The sequence below is a fragment of the Emydura macquarii genome, unplaced genomic scaffold, assembly GCF_026122565.2.
Source record: "Emydura macquarii macquarii isolate MOO-44397 ecotype Brisbane River unplaced genomic scaffold, CSIRO-AGI_Emac_v2 contig_3477, whole genome shotgun sequence".
NCBI classification, from domain to species: Eukaryota; Metazoa; Chordata; order Testudines; family Chelidae; genus Emydura; species Emydura macquarii.
The window spans coordinates 4662576-4684349 of NW_027133614.1; the positions used below are offsets into that span (position 1 = coordinate 4662576).

The 21774-nt window shown below is 37.4% G+C and overlaps 1 protein-coding gene across 4 annotated transcripts in view; it reads left to right on the forward strand.

Moving 5' to 3' along the window:
- Window positions 1–21774, forward strand: part of PLA2G4A (phospholipase A2 group IVA) — a 119327-nt gene that overhangs the window by 66730 nt on the left and 30823 nt on the right. For all 4 annotated transcript variants that reach the window (XM_067535170.1, XM_067535171.1, XM_067535169.1 and 1 more), the window contains 5 exons: window positions 2768–2805; window positions 5936–6077; window positions 13765–13901; window positions 18403–18625; window positions 20208–20322. In XM_067535170.1, the coding sequence (XP_067391271.1) occupies window positions 2768–2805; window positions 5936–6077; window positions 13765–13901; window positions 18403–18625; window positions 20208–20322 (655 nt within the window). The remainder of the gene's footprint in view (window positions 1–2767; window positions 2806–5935; window positions 6078–13764; window positions 13902–18402; window positions 18626–20207; window positions 20323–21774) is intronic.

Below are 21774 nucleotides of genomic sequence, written 5' to 3' on the forward strand. Positions count from 1 at the left end.
TTTGCTCTTCCTTTGATACTGGCAAGGAGTCATGCCCTGAGATACCTGGAAGTCCCAAGATCATCCTCCTCCCCAGTATTCTCATCTCAATAGAATACACATTATATATTTCTGTATGAGAGAAGAGTGGGAAAAACTTCAACACTCAATAGTTATTTTTAAAACATAATACATTAGTCTCCCTTTCAAGAGGATTCTGTGTGATGTAGTAACTTCAAGCTATCCCTCAGTGGAGCAAACCCCTGCAAAACTCAATTCAATAGGACTTTCTTGGCCTGAGAAGCAATACAAATGCTGGTATTCAGCAAATTACTTTTATCTGTGGTGCCAGGGGCACTAACAGAGATTTAACTATTATACATAGTGCTGCTAGTAGATGGCTTGCAGTAACACAGCCTTGGTTAACATATAATAATGTGCTAATGTGACTTCTGTAAGATTAAAGTAAGTCACAATTGAATTTTTCTGTCTGAGCTTTGATACAAAACTAATTGAGTTAATGTAGTAACAATTTTAGTCTATACTATAAATCCTGGGGGAAAAAAAAAGATAAACAAGTTTGTAGCTGAAAATTTTCTTTAGATATTAAAATATTTACATTCTATACAATGTGTGTGTTTCAGTTTCATTTTGATATATATAATCATACATTTTGATTAGTGGCCCCTCCAACACAGCTTTATGGCATGTGATATCATTTTTAAAGCATGTTTGGTTAAAGCTAGTAACTGGTTAAAGCCTGTTTTGGTAAATCAATTAAGGAATGTATAAAAGGTGTAATTTACTGTGGTCTGAGGGTTGATGTAATTCTAACACCCTCTCTTTTGAAAGATATTGCTTAACTGAATACTTGTGTCATAGGAATGCTCTGGTTAATTCCTGGCCTTTTTCATATTTTGATTTACTCTGATGTATTGGTGACTGGTTCTACCATATTACAGAAATCAGACTTGAATCATCATTTAGTTAGGAAAGAGGTGAGATAGAGGAAAAGGGGCTGGTATGTCTGAAATTAATAAAGAGAAAAATATGCTATATACATTTTGTGTTAATGTTTTAAGCTGTTGTGAAATTGCAAATACTCCTCCTTCCCTCCACAGATGGAGTCATTTAGTTAACTAATTTTCCTCTACTTTAAACTATGAATATTAGTGGAATGGGCAGGGGAAAGACTTGGTTAAAGAAATCAAACTGTGATAAACATTATGAGTAGTACTGTGTGAATCACTGATTTTTCATGTTCAATGGTGGTTCCAAAAAACTGGAAAAAAATTCAGTTTGGGTCGAACCAAATCTAAAATGTTTCAAAATTTTTAATGCATCAAAAAAGTCAATTTTAGGTGTGTTCTATAACGGCGATTCAAAGCAAGGTCTTCTACATTCTAAGTGAGTGCCTTAACCACTGAGCTAAAGGATACAATATAGGTGGGGGCAGGGAGGACAGCGGTGGTGGCAGCATCACCTCCTCCTCCTCTGGCCATTGTGTCAACTTCACAAATTGTTTTGGGTCAATCAAGGCTGCATTTTTCATTGAATAAGCTATTCATTAGAAAAATGTTACCCAACTCAACTTACGAGAGAACTGTAAGGGGTCTCCAGTCAGGATGAACTCAACATGCACAACTAATATACATCAGCAGTGTCTAATATTTGTATTTGTTATATAGAATGGAGTTCTGTTGACTCTGGCATTTCACTTTGGGAGTTTATTTAATATTCAGTGTGTACATTCTTAAAGCCAGTGCATCACTGTACGTTTTGAGTATGTTTTGAGTATTCAAAACAGGCAGAAAACAACTTATTCTTTCTCAGTGAACAGTGATAAATTTTTCTCTGATCTTTTAAACTTTATGCATGCTTAAAGAAGTTAATTAAACATTTGTATAATAATACTTATTTTAATTGCATGTGCAAGGGCTGCAGGCTTGGACATTTCATCTTTTAAATCATACTGTAAACATGTTTGTTTGTTGTGGTGTCTCAGATAGACCATACAGTACAATCATTTACGTGTGTCATTGTTTCAAATCCGTATCAGGGGTATAGTACCTATTGATACTGCATGTGAAGCAAATCATAGATAGTATTGTTATTGGCAGTAGGGGCCAAGGATTTTAATTATGTGGAGACTGAACTAAAATTACATCCAGGTCAAGGGTGGCACTTATTGACAAAACAATGTATGGGAGAAGACAAAATGAATGGGACTTGATTCAGCCCATATCTACATTGATGATGGCACTGTTGGTGCCACTGGATCGATTCTTTAGGATCAATTGAGTGGCAGTGGAGACCCGCTCAATCAATCTGGAAGTTGATGCTGCTAATCCACCCCCACCAAAAAGAGTAATGCTGCATTGACAGGAAGGCATTTCCCATTGGTGCAGCGTAGTGGGGACACCATGGTAAGTAGAAGTTAGGAAGTTGATGGGAGATATGCAAGCTGCTCTGCGTAGCTTGCGTATCTCTCGTTGACTGCCGCCTAATTTCGCCAGCAGTGTAGACATAGCCTAATTCAAGTTAAGGTTTAACACCACATACTCCCTGGGTTAACCGAGAACTATAGTCTCTGTATTGTGTGACCTCCTTTGAAAGCACTCTGTTCATTCTTCCAAAAAGTCATTCTTCCTAAGGAAACCCATTTACATATCTGATCAATTGGTTCCTCTTTTCAAAGTGAGTTTATAACTTATAAGGAGGAGGATGAGTGCATATGTTTTCTTTCCTCTATAAATGATATAACCAGCTTGAAATGTTTCTTGTTTAGGTCACAGAAATGACTTTGGAGTTGTTTCTTGAAGTCTGGTAAGTATCTCACTTAACCAAACAAATCTGTCGAGAATGACTGTGTGAGCCAGCCTATTTATGTGGTTTACATTCATTGTAATTTTTTTTGGCAAGTATATAAATTGAAATGCAAAAATAACTAGTGTTAAGATTGAAATATTAAGCACTGAAAACTCAGGACAATCCAGAAATGGTGACTTAAATGGGACCATTCATGTGAGTAAAGCTATGCACTTGTTTAAGTGTTCGCAGGAGCAAGGCTGTAGTTTGTAAGATCCTTATTCCTGGGCCTGTACCAAGTCCTTCCCTTTCCAATTGTCCTCTCCTTTGCAGAACTTTAGAAGCTTAGGAGTCACCCAGCCCCAGCATCCTTATTGCAGTCATCTCCCACTCTTCTACAGCAATTTTCCACTCTGATATCAACTTTTAGCTAGCTAGTTGCAGATGCATGCTCATCAGATCAATCTTTAAGGCCTCATTCTTGTGAATATTTATGCTTATGCTTAACTTTGTACGTGGTGAATATTACCACTGAAGTCACTGAAGTGGACTTTAGTGGAACCATGCCCTATGAGTAAAACTACAGCCCCGCTGAAGTGAATGGCAAGGCTGTCATTGACTTCACTGGGGCCAGGATTTTACCTTATGTGCAAAGTTAAGCACATGCATAAGTCTTTGCAGGATCAGCAAATAATGAAATGCTCTAGTGTGCATTTTCAAATTTTCATCTAAAAACTTTATTTTAAATCCACTCCACACGTAACAAAGTAAGAAATAACTCTTCAATGAAGGTTATTTACAAGCTCTGTATTATAGGACAGCTATTTTTGAATGATCCTTCCAAAGAAACAGATGGTCATAATTTTTTTTAAAAGTTGGGGAAAAATATTTGTATTACGATAGCACCTATGAGCCCTAATTATGGTCCATGGTCCTATTGTACTAGGTGCTGTACCAATCCAAAACAGAAAGGTGGCCCCAAATTCGCTTCTCATATCTCAAGAATGTCTGAAGTGATTTAGTCAAATAAATATATTTGGGAGAGGAGGAAATTCTATTCAAACCTAATCTATTTAAATTCTTATACCATCATCATCAATGTAGTAGTATCTGAACACCATCCACCAGTGCATTATATGCTGTAACTAACTTTTATCATGTGTGGTTTCTCTTCTCTTCAGAAAAACAACCCACCTTGAGGAATAGGTCAGGCACCAAAATTTTCAATCCAAAGTTATGAGCAACTGAAAACAGAGAACCTAAAAATAGAATAATTTTCATCTGTAACTATGGTAGAGAGTACAGGCACCATCACTATATTAAATACAACCCTTTAGTAAGGGCTATGGGGCTGTGGAAAACATCCCCTAGGGTTTATTTCATCTTATTTTTTTTAATGCCAACAGATGTGCATCTGTGTGTGGTCCACTAGGTCACCCCTAAAATTCCTATGGTTTATACATTTAGACACAACAGGGTGTAATTAATTCAAATGTACGGTGTTAACACAAACCTCATAGCTGAGTTGTGTTGCAATTATAGAATACATTAGAATGTCTTAACAAAATGATACAAGAGGCCAAATTCTGCTCCCAGTTACACTCTGGCAACCCCACTGATTGCAGAGAGACTGCAGAGATATAAATGACAGCAATATTTAGTCCACTGTAATTCTAAACCCAAGGCAAGGGCATTGTGGTTAACCGGTCTGATAGCTATATTTTTCATGTCTGTAGTTTTCAACAAACACAGATGAAATATGCTGTTTAATTTAACTGGTGAACTCAGAAATCTGGATTTCTTTTTCAATTGTGCTTTACAGTACTACAGACACTGCTCTCTGAATTATACTATTACGTGCATTTTTGTGGTGCCTTGCTTCTAGGCAATCTTTTTTTCTTCTTTACTCATTATGCTTATCTGACCGCATAATGGCCTGAGTCAATGTCTTTTGATGTATATTACCACTTTGCGTAAGACATAGCATATTCACAGGTATTTGTCATAAAGGAACCTTAGATGTGCTGTCTAGTAACTATGTTGTCAAAATACCCCAAAGGGTTGTTTAGCTCATCCTTCATAATGGCTTACTTTCAGTTTTTTTTACAATATACATACTATGTTGTATGTCCCAACATATGCACTATGGCTCTGATGCAACAAAATAAGTACATGTTTAATTTTCAGCATGTGAGAGGTCTTATTGAATTCAGTGGCGCTACTCACAGAGTCAAAGTTAAGTGCATACTTCCATGCCTGCGTGGACTGGGGCCTGTCTAATAATGCGTATTGATAAAAGAGTCATGCAATAAAAACTACCCTCAGAGTGGTGTACAAAGTCAGTGAGTCTTAACCATCTCCAGTGAACTGGCAGATAAAACTCCTTACTCTGCCTTCACTATGTGTGGTGAAAAGTGGAAGCCCAGCTTGTGGAATTGCTAAGAAAATCCCAAAACAAAAATTAGGCCCTGCTGGATAGTTAGGCCCTGCTGAGAGAAGCCTAAATGAGAGGATCCACTTCGGCCCTAAACTACATCGGTGCAATTCATGCTGACTTTGCTACTACATTTGGCACTAAATGACAATCTTAGGAGAGAGCCCAAGGACCAAGTGTCCACAGAGATTGAATTATCATCTCATCTCTTGACACAGCACCTCTAAGTTAACATTAATGTGTGCTGGTGGAGTTGTACAAAGAAGTTTTCACTGCATTTGTTCATACTATGTTTGATCTGTTGATAAACAGAGAATTCAAGTTCCTGGGCTGTGAATCTAGCACCGTTTTTATAAGTGCTGAATTCACTTGTTTTTAAAAGACCACAGAATATGTTACTAGCAGCTGTATATATTACATCTCCTGTTCCATGAATTTACTAGTCTGTGAGCTGCAGTCTTGCCAGATAAAACGAGTTGAATACTAGGAGACTTCATATTTGCTAAAGAGACACTGTGACCATTCTTCCCCCTTAGAATGATTTCAGGGAATGTGATACATTATTACTATGATTATGCAATTTATTATTACATTGTATTTTATTGCTTATAATGCTATTGCACCTACTCCTGTTTGCATTAAAGTCTTTGGGACCGTAGATGAAATATTGAGTTATCAGCTTTGGGGTTACAGCCTGTCTGTTTTGCAAAACAGCTCTTCAACTGACCTCCGGTTCAGCATGGCTCTGTGTGATCAGGAGAAGACATTTCGACAGCAGCGGAGGGAGAATATCATGCACAAAATGAAAAATCTCCTAGGAGCAGAAAGCAGCAAGAACTTGGCCACTTCCCGTGATGTAGGTTTGAAATTAAATAATTACAACCTAAGCAGCCAGATCAATATTACCTTTGCAACCCTATTCCTGTCTTTTTGAAAAACATAAAAATAAAGAATAGGATGAAGGGAACAATATGAAGTTTAATATAAGTACAAATAAGCATCTTTTAGTCCCAGCACATTCATGATGTGGGATCAGGCTGGTTCTGTCATCTTTCAAAGTTGTAAGTTAGGATTTAGGCTTAGCCTGCAATGAGTTACATACGCATGGAGCCCCATGGAAGTCAATAGGGCTGTACCTTGGCACAGTTATCTGCCTGGATGGAGCACACTGCACATTTCAGGATGAAAACCTTGGCTTTTTATTGGCACTTTCATTAAACATCCTGTAATATAGTTTTTGGTTCTTTTCTTTCTGAATCCTTAACAAAATACACCTTATAGAAAAATGGAAAAATGTTCCTATAGTTTTTGTTCTGAAGCAGGATGGCCTGTATGCATGTCTCAGACACTTAGAGATCTGTTTTAGCTCTCCATTTAGAACTTATCAATGGCTCTCCTTTTTTTTTCTTCTTAATTGAAAGCTTCCATTTTATTCTCCATGGCACATATTATTATTGTAGTAAGACACTACTTCTGCTAGATCAGAGATCCCTCTGTTCCTTCTCTATTGGTATTATTGTATCCTTAGTGTCAGGAATCATGGGATTGAGTTCCTGCAACTGAGCCTGAGGTTAGCCAGTTCAGCCTTCAGGCCGGTTAATGAGCCCTGCTGGGCAGTGGCAGAATTGCGTGATTGGCTGACCCAACCAGTTGGTTGAAAGAAGCCAACAGGTCTGCATTTAAACTCAGCAGTAGGTTGCTGGCTACTCAGTGCTTATATCCTCAGCTGTGATTGCTCTTGTGCCTGCCTTGCTCCCAGCCGTGCCCCTGCCTTGTTCCTTCTCCAGTCTGCTGTTCTGCTCCCTTGCCAGCTGCTTATGCCAACTCTGAGCCCTGGCTCTGGTTAGTGGCTTCTGACCCTTGTCTTGACCCCTGGCTCCTGTCCCTAGCTCTAACCAATAGGCTAGATTCTGGCTTTCACCACTAGACTAGTGATCTTCACTATTTTTCAAGCGGGGTCCACTTTGGCAAAAAACTTTCTATATGCGAGCCACATCAACTACTAAATTAACACATTGCTTGCCAGTCCTTAATGATGTAATGTTACAGAGCAACTTGTGTAACTAAAACTTTTGTTTGTTTGTTTGATTAATATCCACAGTTACGTTCTTATCTGCTATTTCTCCTGTTTCATTTTCTGATTTTCTCTTCAACGGAATTAGGAATCTATCCATTCTTTCCAGTAACTCACTGGGGACAAAAAATAATATGCGACACAAACGGTTGAACGATCTGAGTTCTGTGTTGGTTGCTATGGTAATATTATGGTTATCATACAATGGGTATAATTAGATACACTTATTGGCGCACATCGTACCATGTGGTCAATGTGACATGTAAAGAAGGCGGACTTTGATAGGCTCGGTACATATTCTAATGTTAAAAATAAAATAAATTGGAATATAAACAATTAGTCAGGGAGCCGCACTTAGGGTCGATGAGAGCCACCACTGGCTCCTGGGCCTTGTGATGAAGAACACTGCACTAGACTGCCCACACCTAGTTCTGACACTTGGGGCTTTATGCTGCAAAGTGCTGGTTGCCTCCTGCAAGGTGCTTGCACTGTGTTGAGTGCACTCACAGGACTGAGTCTTTGCAGTCTGATTTTTCAGAGGAGGTAAGCACCTGCACCTCCCATTGACTGCAGCTGGTGCTGAGGGTGCTCAGCACTTTGAAAACCAAACCATTAAGGCCAGATTTACAAGGTATTTGGGTGCCTAAAGATGCAGATTGCACAAAGTGAGCTTTACAAAGCTGTCTAAATGGGCTAGGGCCTAACTCTAATGGCTTTCAGTGGGAAGTAGACACTTAACCTTTTTAGGCATATGTGTAAAACCCACCAGGCACCTATCTGCACCTTTAGGGACTTAAATACCTTTGTAATCTGGCCTTCCGTATCTAAGGATAATTATTTTTTACCACCAATTAAACATACTGAAGATTTGGTCTCTGCACATTGAATGTCTGATAACATTGAAATGAAGGCTTTCCTTACAGTACATGTTTGTATTGGTTTCGTTTGTGAGCTATATTTTTCTTTTAGCATTAGCAGAATGTGATAGCCTTTTGCACAGACTGTTTTAAATCTGGAAGTTTTATAACAACACAGAGGATTTGCTTTCCCAGCTTCAATAAAGATTAAACATGCTGTGAACATATTCATAAAGTGCAACAGTGGCCCTCTCTCTTTAGTGATAGAATATGCTTGCATGAGCAATTTGGGCAACATCAAAAACAGTTGCTGCTTATTTTATGTATATAAAATTAACATGTTTTTGGAAAAAAAAATTATAAAGCGATTTTGTATTATTTTAATATATTTATTTTACTGTTAAAATACCCAAATCTGCAAAGAACACAAATATATTTCTTTATAAATCCTTTCCCATTTATAGCATTAGAATGGCTGATCCAACAGACATCTCCTTAAAAAAGCCAACATCTTCCTCAGAAAGAATGCAAGAATGTTCAGTCATGGGACTTATCCAGGTTGCTGAATATTCTCCAGTGTACAGAGGATTAATTCTATGTACCCTATGTACATGCATGAATAAAATCATAGCACACAAGCAATCTTTTTCAAAGTCTGGATAACTTTTTCAAAACTTTTTATTACTACCTGTTTTGACTTCCCCACCCTGCCTGCAAATTCTACAAGTTTGTTAACTAGGGTGTGTCTTCTGAAATTTGCCAGCAGTTATAAAACTCTAGGCTCATCAGCCTCATGTGGGGGTGATGTAATGTGACCCTGCCCTATTTGCATATTCCAAATGATCTGAATGAAAAACAGTTTGTAGCATAAATTGTTGGTACCTTTTTAACTGCCTGTGGCTCTGAGGCAAGACTCTCAGTTTAGAGTAAATCTACTTCTCCTCTCCAAGCAATCTGCTGTTGTCACTTTTATTGCTATAGATTATTTGCATCAGGAATGTTGAAGGGGCAGTTATGGTTTGAGCATGGGGCTAAAAGTCAGGAAACCTAGCTTGTATTCTCAGCTCAGCCACTAATTTATTGTATGATCTTGTGCAAGTCACTTACCCACCGTATACCTAGGTTTCTCCATCTGTAAACAATACCACATCTGCCTCATAGGGGTGCTGTGAGAGTTAATTAATGTTTGTGAAGGACTTTGACATCCTCTCATGGAAGCTAACTCAGTATTTATTCCAGAGGGGTAGCCGTATTATTCTGTATAAAGCAAAAACAACGAGAGTCCTGTAGCACTTAAAAACTAACAAATTTCTGTGGGCATAAGCTTTCGTGGGCTGCAACCCACTTCGTCAGATGCATAAAATGGAAACCACAGATAGGAGGTATATATACACATCCAAGAGTAAGAAACATAACAATGGGGAGGGCAAGTGCTAACAAAATCATTCAGTTAGGGTAGATGAGGCCTGTTCACAACTGTTGATTAGAAGGTGAGAATGTGTGAACAGTGACAATTACTTCTTGTAATGGGATAACCATTCCAAGTCCCTGTTCAGACCCAGTTCGATTGTGTCAAGTTTGCATATGAGTTCCAACTCTGCAGTTTCTCGCTGAAGTCTGCGGAAGTCGCTGAAGTCTTCAAAAACAGAAAATTGCATTACACAAAAGCAGTTGTAGCAAAGCCTTGCAAGTGAGGAAGTTACATATTTAGAATTGCACTTCACTTTCCCTTGAGTAGCAGGAAGGCCTTATCTTCCTTTCTCCCTCTCAGCCTTTTCTGGTTGGGGGTGAATACTGTCAATAAACTTGTCCTCTACTATGTCTCTAGCACTAATATACAAGGTTACATTTGATGCATATGTTACATTGGTTGAGTGAACTGAAACCAATTTAATTATAAATGCATGGAGCCTAGGTGCTCTTCTCCTAGCAACACCTATTTCTTCTGCACGACCCCAGTTATTTTTCAAAGTAGGCAATGATTAAAAAGGGTGTGGTGGGGACACGATATCTTTCTTAGCCACTTTCTTTCTACGTAGGGCCACGCAGTAGCTCTCTTTGTAGATTAGTGTTGCTGGAAATGAGGAGGTGATCATACAGTCAACAGACATTTATGCAGCAGCAGGAGTCCACTCTTCTATGGCAATGATTATTCTTCTCTGCCACTGACATTGTCTTTAATTACACCACGTAACCAGTCAAAATAGGAGGGAGAGTAGTTGTAGCTAAGAAAAAACCCTTCAAATCTAATTCTCCACAAAGGAGAACATACTACAGTCAGGCATTGCTCTGAATTCTATACTCACTTTGATACCTTGGGGGTACCAGTTATTAAAGTTAGTGGGAATTTTCTGTTTGCATCAATGGGTCACTTCCCCATAAACTTTGTTTGATGTGATACTGGAGGAGTCCTGAATTCTGGGGTTACCATGATGGCTGTGGATTTCAATACAGAGAAAATGTATGTGAGCTTCTTTTCTATGTTAAGCACTTGAAAGAGCTGCCTTTTGGAGTTTGCTATGTCCTGAAGGAGACTCAGCCTTTCCTTCCTGCTCATGCTATCATACTGATTAATAGACTTGTTGATCAGTGATGGTTTGGGAGCATTCTTAAATACTTTTCCTCTTCTGGGCTTGCACCTGGAACTATCCTCTGCTCATCATGTTGAGATTTGCCTTTATAGATTCATTAGATAATGTTTGTAAAGAGCTTTCAAAGTGTAAAGCACGCTGTAAGTGCTGAGTAGTATTACTAATATAGCTCTACTGTTCAAAGCAACCGCTCCATCAGTGGGTGTTGCCTTAGTAAAACTGGCGTGCCCTAATTCTTCACCTTAGTTTTGCTGTTCTTTGACAGAAACCTATCCCTTGCATAGGATACAAAGGATGATGATGTCAATAAAAACGCGTGGTTGGAATTTTTAATACCTAGAACTCACAAGGTGCTTTACATTTGAAAAGTGCTCTACAAGCACTATTCAGTTAATCTTATTTTACCGAATTAAAATCTAATCTTTTGTGTAGAGCGGAAGGCCAAAGATGACATCCAATGTTTTGCAGTTATTGGGTGCAACCACTTCCATGTGGCTGTGTGCTTTCGATCTAAGAAGCAAAAGTGGGGTTCATTGCTCATTTATTTCAGTGTTTACTTAAAACTTGCAGTGTGTGTTAAAATTCCCATGTAAACTATAAAATAGCCCTGTGTTTTCCCTGCATCCTTAAAATCCTCCTAATCACTGTAAATATTTAAATATCTCAGTGTGCAGGTACAGGAAACAAACACTGAAATGAAGAAAATCCAAATGAAAACCATTTTTTGCTTTCATCAAGAGTATCACACACTGTTACAAAATACAGTAGAGCCAGATTGTTCCACCTTTACTCAAGTGAACAGTACCTTACTCTGCAAGTAGTGCCATTGAAATTAATAGAAATCCTTGAAGAGAAAAGCTTGCTCTTGTTGATTTTATATTTGCTTTTGTGGATTTAAAAGCTTGCTCTTATTGATTTAACATTGCTTCAGTAATTTATGATTGGCATGTTGGATAGCATGTTGAAATCATACTGCAGATAAAGTACAGCACTTTTCTGTCACGGGTATAAGAAGAGTCAGCAGTGAGAGGTATACATTGATCAGTGATTTTCTTGATGACCCAAAAGCATTTTGCTTTCATGGTAGTGGAACATTAATTATGGCTGTGTTAGGATTTCCACTCATCTCCCCTTCCTATGTGATTGAAATATCTCATATCTATTAAGATGTGATCTGAAGTAAAACTCGATAGTAAAGGATTGAAATTTTTGATAATAAAGGACAAAATAAGGTCAATGGTATGACCCTTTTAAAGGTGATTTAGATCATTAAATTATAAATAAGGATGTGCAATAAGGGCCAAGTTAAAGACCCACTAAAGAGTAATGATGGCCCAAGACCTATGTAAAGTGAATGAGCATCCGCTCCAGTAGCTGTCAGTAAGTGAGATGACTAATACACCTTTCAAAGAGAGAGCCAGCTTTGTCTGATAAAGTCTGTAGAGCTGAAATTTCACTGCCTTTGGATACTTCACTGAGACATTACTTAGATATATTTCCTTTTTAAAAACATTTCTATGGGTTTATTATTTTTAGATCATTAGGCTTAATGTCTTTTCTTTTCTTTCTTTTTTTTTTTGTATCCTGGGCTGTTGGTGGATGGGTGTTGGGAGGAGCGGGGCAATGGAGAGGAATTTATACATAACTGTTTAGAAAGCTGGCTTACTAGTAAAAACTTCTTCAAATAAATTGTAATATTTTTTTTTTATGGCAGTTCTAAGCAGCACGGTACATAGAAAGAGCAGCTTCACTGACACAGACCCATAACGTTCTCATTGATTTGATCTATTCAACCAGTTTCTTATCTCACTTTTACCACTGTGGAGCTAGGGTAACTCCACTGAAGTCAGTGGAAATACTCCAGATTTGCCCCAGTGGGACTGAGATCAGAATCTGGTGTTGGTGGTCTGTGGATCCAGGAGGATTCCTTTACAGTCATCATTTATTCCATTTCTACAGTGCCTTTTATCCTTGGGGATCCAAAAGCAGGCCTTTCTTTTTGTTCTATGTTTGTACAGAGCCTAGCACAATGGGTTCCTGGTCCATGATTAGAGCTCATTGGTGCTACAGTAATACAATATATAAATAAATCAACTCATTTACAAATATTAATTGTGATTAATCGCAGTTTTACTCTCACTGTTACAGAATAATAGAATACCAATTTAAATGTATTATAAATATTTTTGGATTATTTCTACATTTTAAAATATATTGATTTCAATTGCAGCACAGAATACAAAGTGTACAGTGGTCACTTTCTATTATTTTGATTACATCATTCTTCATTTGTAAGTTGTACTTTCAGTACTTGTATGAGGTGAATTGAAAAATACTATTTCTTTTATCTTTTTTACAGTGCAAATATTTGTAATAAAAATACTAATGTAAAATGAGCACTGTTCACTTTCATTTCAGTTACAACACAGAATACAATATATTTGAAAATGTAGAAAACATCCAAAAATATTTTAAATAAATGATATTCTATTATTGTTTAACAGAGTGATTAAAACTGCAATTAATCACGATAATTATTTTAATCATTTGACAGCCCTAGTAATAATGCAGCAACACTGAAATACAGCTCTCTTTGGGGTTATCGTAGCAATCAAATTACACACAGTGCACTGCATATCATGTGTAGGGAGGGTAAGTTTGGGCAGGATATTCATTATCATGAATAGTGCCTTGACATCTTTCTTATCCTCTGTTTTTAAGGTCTTGTTTCACAGATATTTACTGGACTATTTGTCACTTTTCCACAATATGCATTTTAAAAAAGAACAGTTTCTAATGTTAAGAGGAATCTTTTTGGCCCTCCTGTTAGAACTGCAGCCCACAGATCATAAGGATTCAGGTTTGAGTCTCAGCTGTGGTGACTGTTGAATGGTGACTCTATATTAATTACACAAGTCTGATGTCTTTGACTACTGATGGGTGGATGCAAAATGTATTTAGCTCTTTAAAATGCAGCCTATAAACCAACCTTATTGTATGCTGTCTTTTTCATTTGCCCAGGTACCAGTGATAGCGATATTGGGTTCAGGTGGTGGATTTCGTGCCATGGTGGGTTTTTCTGGAGTTATGAAAGCACTCTACGAATCAGGAATTTTAGACTGTGCAACATATATTGCTGGGCTATCTGGATCTACATGGTAAGCTTTCGTGCCCCTTCCCCGACTTTGTTTTGGTGCAGTGGAAACTTTCCACTGGTAACTGGGAGAATGATTTTATGATGTAGGGTACAGTCACCCGGGGAAGGAATTCTCCATCCAGTGCCGGGGCAATGGACCTGATCTTCAGCTGCTAGTGTTTTGGAGTACCTGCCAGGATGTAGCTAACTTCAACTCCAGTTGGGTTGCATAGGAGCTCAGTCAGCAGGAGTTTGTGAGGATCTGAATTAACACAGTTCCCATCTCTCATAACCATGTCGCTATCGAACCAATGTCCTCACTTTTCATGCTGGTGGGCGACCTTGTAGCTAGGAGAGGTTATAACAAGTTTGGCATAACTGTAGCCTTCTGGACTTCTAAGAACAAACACATAAAAAAGGTTAATAATTTTTCCTTGCTTAAAAAAACAAAAATCAGACTTTTTGTTAAGAGATCTGGATGTGCAAGTGTCAGATTTGCTGTGGAAATGAAAGCTCTTATTGAACTGGATCAAGGCCATTAAAATTTCACGACAGGATGAAGATATACTAATGTATTTATAGCAACCAGTGAATGTGCTAAGTTCTAAATAGACATCTGTCATATGGACATCAGAAGATGGGAACAAACAGTGCCAGAAAGAAGCCCATGTCTCCAACTGTTGGCTTTTGGAGATGTACTCCAGTTTTCTCTGGAGGAATTAACAGTGGATGGTCTTATAGGATGTTCTTTACCACTATTAAAAGCAGGGGAGCATGGAATATGGCTTACAGAAAAGTGGGCATGTTGTGCCAATAGGACTGATTTGCTCAAGCTAATCCCAAGATGTGGCAGAAACTCTGTGTGCTGGTGGTGCTTTGCTTATGTCCTATGAAATTGAAGGGTGCCTCTGTTATTACCGGCTTTTGCTCAGTTTGAGATTAGTAAAGAAGCCAGCATCAGTCTGGTAGGTCTCTTGTCTTGAAGTGTCGGTGAGGACTGTTGGGAAGACTCCATCTGGTGCCAATACTATATATCCCCTTTAGGCCAACCCTATAAACTGGGTTGAGAGGAATCACAGAAGTCTGTCCTGCCTCAGCTGAGTCTTGAAGTTACTGAGTCAGCCACTTACTAGTCTGAACGTGAGCCGATTTTGCCTATCGTCTGGATCTCATTGAGCTGCATTTTAAGTACACACAATGCTGATGAGAGTTCAACTTTGTGTGCTGATGCAATGTAAAGATAATAGAATTTGAATCAAAATAGAAAAATTCTTTGACCCAATCAGGTCAGAAAAATAACTTTAAAAATAGCTTGTGTTTAATCAAATAAATCTGCACTGTCTGGGTGATAACATCTATTCAGAATTGTCTTGTGTAATATAAAGAAATTCTATTTTTGACACTTAGCCAGTACTGCTTGTATTTTTCTTTTCCATATCATTAATCCCTCAGGAACTGGGTTGTGCCTTCCCTCTGAAGGGTGGGGTATTCCCTGTTCCTTCCCTAGAGAGAAAGAACAGGTTTCTGCCTGTTCCTTGAGATGTGTGCCTGACCTTGGAAGAGCGTGTCTACCTCATTAATTGTGTCAGTCATCTTCCTTAAGCCATACACTGATCTTCTGCATCATGTTTTCCTCTTTTCACACATACTGTAGTTTGCTGGTGTTCTTATTTTATCTGTGATTTGATACACGTGTTAATACCTTGCACTGCCATAGACTCTCAAAGACGAATTAAACCTTGCATTGCAGCTGTGACATAGGTTTCATTATACTGAAGCACAATGAGAAGAAATGACTTATCTAAGATCCCCCAGCAATGCAGTGACAGAACCCAGAGGTTTCTTACCCACTAGATCTACTTTAAACTCTAAAACACTACATAAAATGTGACTTCGATGCTATCCCTTAACTGTAAAACTATCTTGCGAACTGTAATAATCCACACCTCTATTCACTTTCAAATGGCATTAATAAAATGTGAAAGATTAAAATGACACCAATAAAAAAAGAGGACTGGAGAAAGATTTATAGAGAGAGCACATATTACTGCATGAGGATTCTGAGTATCTTTACATAATCTCCAAATCATCAAAGCCTTCATTTACTGTGATGTATATAAAAGTTGTTATATCAGTTTAGATGTTTGCCCTTTGCCTCTTAGGAAGATGAGTTACAAACAGAAGGATGCTGCTATAAACTCTTTAATCTTTTAATTACTTTATAAAAGATAGAGGAATATCTGGCCATTTGTCCATTTTAAAAACCGTCACATGAAATATTCACAACCAACTACTTAAATTTCTCCACCTCAGTGCTGATGTATGAGATGACTGCTAAATTGTGTAAACACAAGGCAAATCAATTTGGTTTTAATCATCAGCATATTTGCATTTAATTACTTTTCAGCTCTCTGTTTTATGGTTTTAAAGCATTTCCTGGATTCATGTTTTATTAACTAAGTAATGCTTTGCTAGATTGGAGCCTTATGGACTTGCTTTTCCTTATGTATGTGAGTACTCATTGATGGTAGTGGGATTATTTAGGTGGTTAAGATTAGGTATGTATGTAAGTGCATTGCTAAGTCATGGTCTAAATGTGTAAAATACCGTTCACTTGGACTGAGAGTTGTTTCCAGTTAGTATACTTGACTTTAGTAGTTTTTAAATTTTAATTGGTTTGTAAAATGTAAAGAACAAAAACGTTCATTTCCTTATTTGCTTTATTTATAAGTACAGGGTAGACTTCAGCCAACATACACTGTTCAGGGCTATCTTGGTTCTATTTTCATATACACTACTGCACTCATTACAGTGTAAATCTTTCCTCCCTAAATTAAGCAAAGAGCTATTCTCCATACAAAGATTTAACGTAGACAAACCTGTTCAAATTATAGTAGGGTAAAAATAAAATTGAGTAACAGTGATAGCTTTTGAGAAGATTTGTAATATATATATGGACAATTCAGTTGTCCATTAAACTATATACAGAACACATGGGGGGAAACTCCCAAAATGCAGGCTTCTACTAATAAAGAATAATATATTATATATATAATAAAGTAATAGAATAGTATATTATCTATATAATAAAGAATAATAAAGAATCCCCATTTCCTATACAATAGTAGTATATCCCTTTTGGCCACTAGAGAGTGACATAATTACCAATTTGGGTTAGGTGCCTAACCTGCTTAGATTCTTTTTTGAAAATCTCATTAAGCACCTGTCTGTATCTTTAGGTGCCTAAATACCTTTGTATATCTGGCCCAAATGGCTCTAGGTAATAGATGACAGTGGTTCACATAAATACCAGTCAGTACATTTGATGAAAGGAAGGCAGAGTTGATAATATGGCAATGAGAAATTTGTTTGGCCATTCTCTGAGTAAAACTGAATTGCCAGAATATTTTTTTCTTTGCAATGCTAGCTTGTTGCAATAATTTCTCCTCTAATTTTTTAATGCTCAAGCACTTATAAAAATAAGCAAGTTTTATTTAATTGTAATGCAGTGCATTTGGGAGCCCTATTCTCTGCAGTCCTTATTTAATCAATACCTCATTTACTTCAAGAGGGGTTTTGCCGAAATAAGGAGTGGTTTGACTTCAGTTTTGGACCCATAGTGTCTGGATAAGGATCTGCTGCTGAAACATAATTGTCAAGACCATAATGCAGTTTGTATGTACAGTTTTATTAACACTATTATACTTAATTGTACAATTTAAACAATTATTTGGAGCTTTCATATATAGTCACATGTACATTTCAAGAGCAGACTCAACAGTGTTTCATACAATTAGACATAAAAGAATGTATTTGGAGTCTGAAAAAGTTAAATAAGTATAACTGCGTGTGTGTGTATGTGCGTGTATGCATGTGCAAACCCTTTAAAAAGAAGAATATGCCATGAGTAAAGCTTTTCATACTATAGTCTGTGTGTGTGCATGTGTGTAATATGTTTAACTTCAACTTACACCTTTCTGTCTTCCAAAAATTTAGCTTATGTGTTGTATTTGTGTGTGTGGCTTTTTAAAATAAAACATTCTCATGCATTTTCCCCACTTAAGAATGAAGAACTATCAGCAACTTAACTTCAGCTTATTGTTTTGGGGCTCTTTTTTGGTGTGGTAATATGCATATCCTCAAAATCAGGAACATGCCTAAATATATCAATGGTACAAAAATAAATTATATAACATTTTCAAAAGCACCTAGGTGCCATTTTCAAAAGTGGCACTTTTGAAAATGGGATTTAGGCACTCTTGAAAATTTTACTCATGGTACCTTCCTGTTTTAAAGGGAGTTTGATGGTCAAATCCTGAAGTCCCCACATAAAAGCCCAGGGTTTTGCCTAAAATAAATCATCACATAAGAAATTTGTTAAAATTATTGAAATATAAAGCTTGGATATTCTATATGTGTAAATTTAGCACATTTGGGCCTTTTTCCTGTAAACTGAAGAATCAGGACCAAGGTGTCTTGTGTATTTTCTGACAGAGCCATTGATTATTGTATTTTCATTACAGGTACATGTCAACTTTGTATTCTCACCCTGATTTCCCAGAGAAAGGACCAAAAGAGATTAATCAAGAATTGATGAACTGTGTCAGTCACAACCCACTTCTGCTACTCACTCCTCAGAAAGTGAAACGTTACATTGAAGCATTATGGAATAAGAAACGTTCTGGGCAGCCTGTAACATTCACTGACATCTTTGGAATGTTGATAGGGGAAACACTTATCCAAAATGTAAGTTTGTTTATATGGTTATTGGAGCTGTGAGAATACTGGAAAATAAAATCTGCAAATATTCATTTGAATTGACCTTTTTGTGTCCTCACTAACATTTTATCAAATAAGTTTTGTAGCAGGAATATTCGTCAAATAAATTCAAATAACTAAATCATTCAAGAAAATTGTAATCTGTCCATGGACATTTTGCAAATAAGAAAAGAGTCAACATTTGTTTAACACATCCGTTATGAGGTAGTAGCCCAGATCCTGTTTGTTTATTTATTTATTGTATGAGTCACCTATCACCAACTTTCTAAAAGTGAAAGAGGTGCCATAGGATAGTACTGTTGTGCTGTATTAAAGGCAAATCCTGCTTGACCAACTCATGTAATAGACTTGTTGAAGGCCAATGAATCATGTAAGCAGACTTTGCCTTTAATCGTGTACAGAAAGCAAAAAGGACTTACATACTGAAATATAGTAATAGAATATTGTAGATGTGTTTGATACTGTATTGTGTGCATGTATATATAAATGATCTTCATTGACTTATTGATTGAAGATATTGACTTTTTTGAAGGTTAATAACAGTAAAATATTGACAGAGAGGATGACAAACAGCTCTTGAGATGTGTATATTTACTATATTCCCTCGAAGAAAGGGGTGAGGTTGGCTAGAATTATTATGCCTGTTATATAGAGGAACAAACAATAGCCCAGAGAACTCTAGCTGAATACCCAAGCTGAAGCAACAAGTAATTGAAAGAGCTGGAAATAGAACCCAGGATTCTTGGCTCCCAGTATTCTGACCTAAGCAGTAGATCAAATTTCTTATATCTATCATATTATAGTAAATGGTGGTTCAGCCTAAGAGAAAGCATTAAGGTTTTGATGACCTCCCTATCCTCTTGATGTATTCTCCTTGATGCTAATGATTATTCTTAGGGCTTTTCTAAACATGAAAATTAATCCGGAATAAGGCCAGGTATGAATTTAAAGCATTTTAACTATTCCTGATTAACTCCATGTTTTGATGCTCTTAATATGGAATAAGAGTGCCATATTCTGAATTTTCTTAATCCAGATTAAGATAATTCAGAATAAATCAGTCTCATTCTGGAATAAGAACATCGACACAAGGAGTTATCCCAGAATAGTTATTTCTGATTAACTCCCCATGTACACAAGCAGAAGAGAAGAATCTCCACTGTCCACCAATACCGCTACCCCGAAAATCACAGGAAACAGAGTGTATGGGAGACACTCATTGCATCCTACATATTTCTGCCAAATTCTCAAAACATTCCTAATGAGGTCTCAAAAGTCTTCCCCTGCTCTCAGATATGGTAAATAGTTTAGTGAACATGGGTGCTAGAATCGCCCTGCTTTAGGCATTTACTACCTTGATTCCTATATATTAATATTTATTGTACAGATTGTAAAATTCATAAAAATTAGTTTCTTTTATGGTGATGCGTTCTGATTTTTCAGGGGGGTCCTTTTTCTCTTTTGATGATTTCAGAGAAATGAGAAGTCTTTCTCAAGAGTGGTCCTGTACCAATAGTTTTGAAGTAACCCCTCTCCTCTTTTTCTGCAGAGGATGAACACCACTTTGAGCAAGATGAAAGAGAAAGTCAGTGAGGCGCAGTGTGCTCTGCCACTTTTTACTTGCCTCCATGTCAAACCCGACGTGTCAGAACTTATGTTTGCAGGTATGTTTTCAATCTCTTTATTTAGTTGTCATTTGTGAAGGTTCTTTTTTCCACTTAAGAAAAAGGCCTACTTTTTCTTAATGCTTTTTGGGACTAATTATGTCCCATGGCTTGGATAAATCCTTGACTTTTGGTCCCACTGTGAGAATTACAAAAGAGGTTGTATTAATTTTAAGCAGTGATTAATGTTTATTAAAGTTCATAACTGTATGGAAGTAGGACCAGATTTTCAAGATGAAAAAGCAAGAGGTTTGCAATATGTGTGAAAGGTATGAGGGGTAGGCACCGCATGGGGGGCAATTTTGATAGAGTGTCGGGGGAGGTACCAGAGAGTTTTGGGAGCTGAGATGGACTTTGGCTTTTGGGTTCTGCTTGTTGGCCTAGTGAATAGGTCAGGGTAGCAACACAACAGGCCTGCTATGAAATGTTATCTATGATGTGCACCACCAGACTGTCATTAATTTCACTGGCCTAGCTGATCAATGACTTCTTTGCTTATCAATTTGCTGGGTTTACAGAGACTGGGAGAAGGCACCCAAAACAGACGGAGTCATCAAGACAGGTCCTAAAAGTGAGGCCATTCCTGGTTTTTAGGGACACCTAATCACACTAGGTCTACTGTCATGTTCCATGAAAATAGAAACAGACTTATTATTTTAAGTTAACAGCACATATTTTTAGTGTGTACTTTGAATGTTTATCATAACATTTAAATTGCACTGAATTTTGCCTGCTTTTGATAACTGTCACGGTTGAGTCTCAAATTAACCTCCCCCACCCAAAAACGTGTGTTTTGTACTGCACTTTCTAGCCTTGTCCTGAGCACTTGAGATAATAAAGACCCATTGTCTCTTTAAAACAGTGGTTCTCAACCTATTTACAATTGTGGGCCACATATCCAGCTCTCAATGTGCTATGTGGGTCATATCCACACAATATATATATTACCTGTATTGCCCTGAGGATGTCACGTGGGCCACAACTGTATGCAAATTGGGCTGCAAGTGACCTGCGGGCCACAGTTTGAGAACCACTGCTTTAAAGGAACAATACACGATAACTTGCTCCTTTTAAATGGCATTACCACATAGCCTAGTTTAACACAAACTGGTTTTGTTGTGATTAAAGAATAAAACAAGTTTATTTACAAAGAGAGACGTTTTAAGTGAGTACGAGTATTAAGGCATTAAAGTCGGAAATGGTTGCAAGAAAAATAAAGATAATACTTCCTAATACTAAACTTAACAAACTAGACTTTGATCAAGGTAAAATTCTTACCACAGGTGTTCAGTAGCATTGCTGACCAAGTTTCAGATCAGGATCTACTCCCAAAGTCCGACGGCTATTTCTTTTGTCGTCTTAGGTGAAAAGAGAGATGGACAGGGAGAGAGAACTTGTGGTGTCTTTTCTCCTCCCTTTTATAATTCAGTCACCCTTTGAAAAGCATTTTCC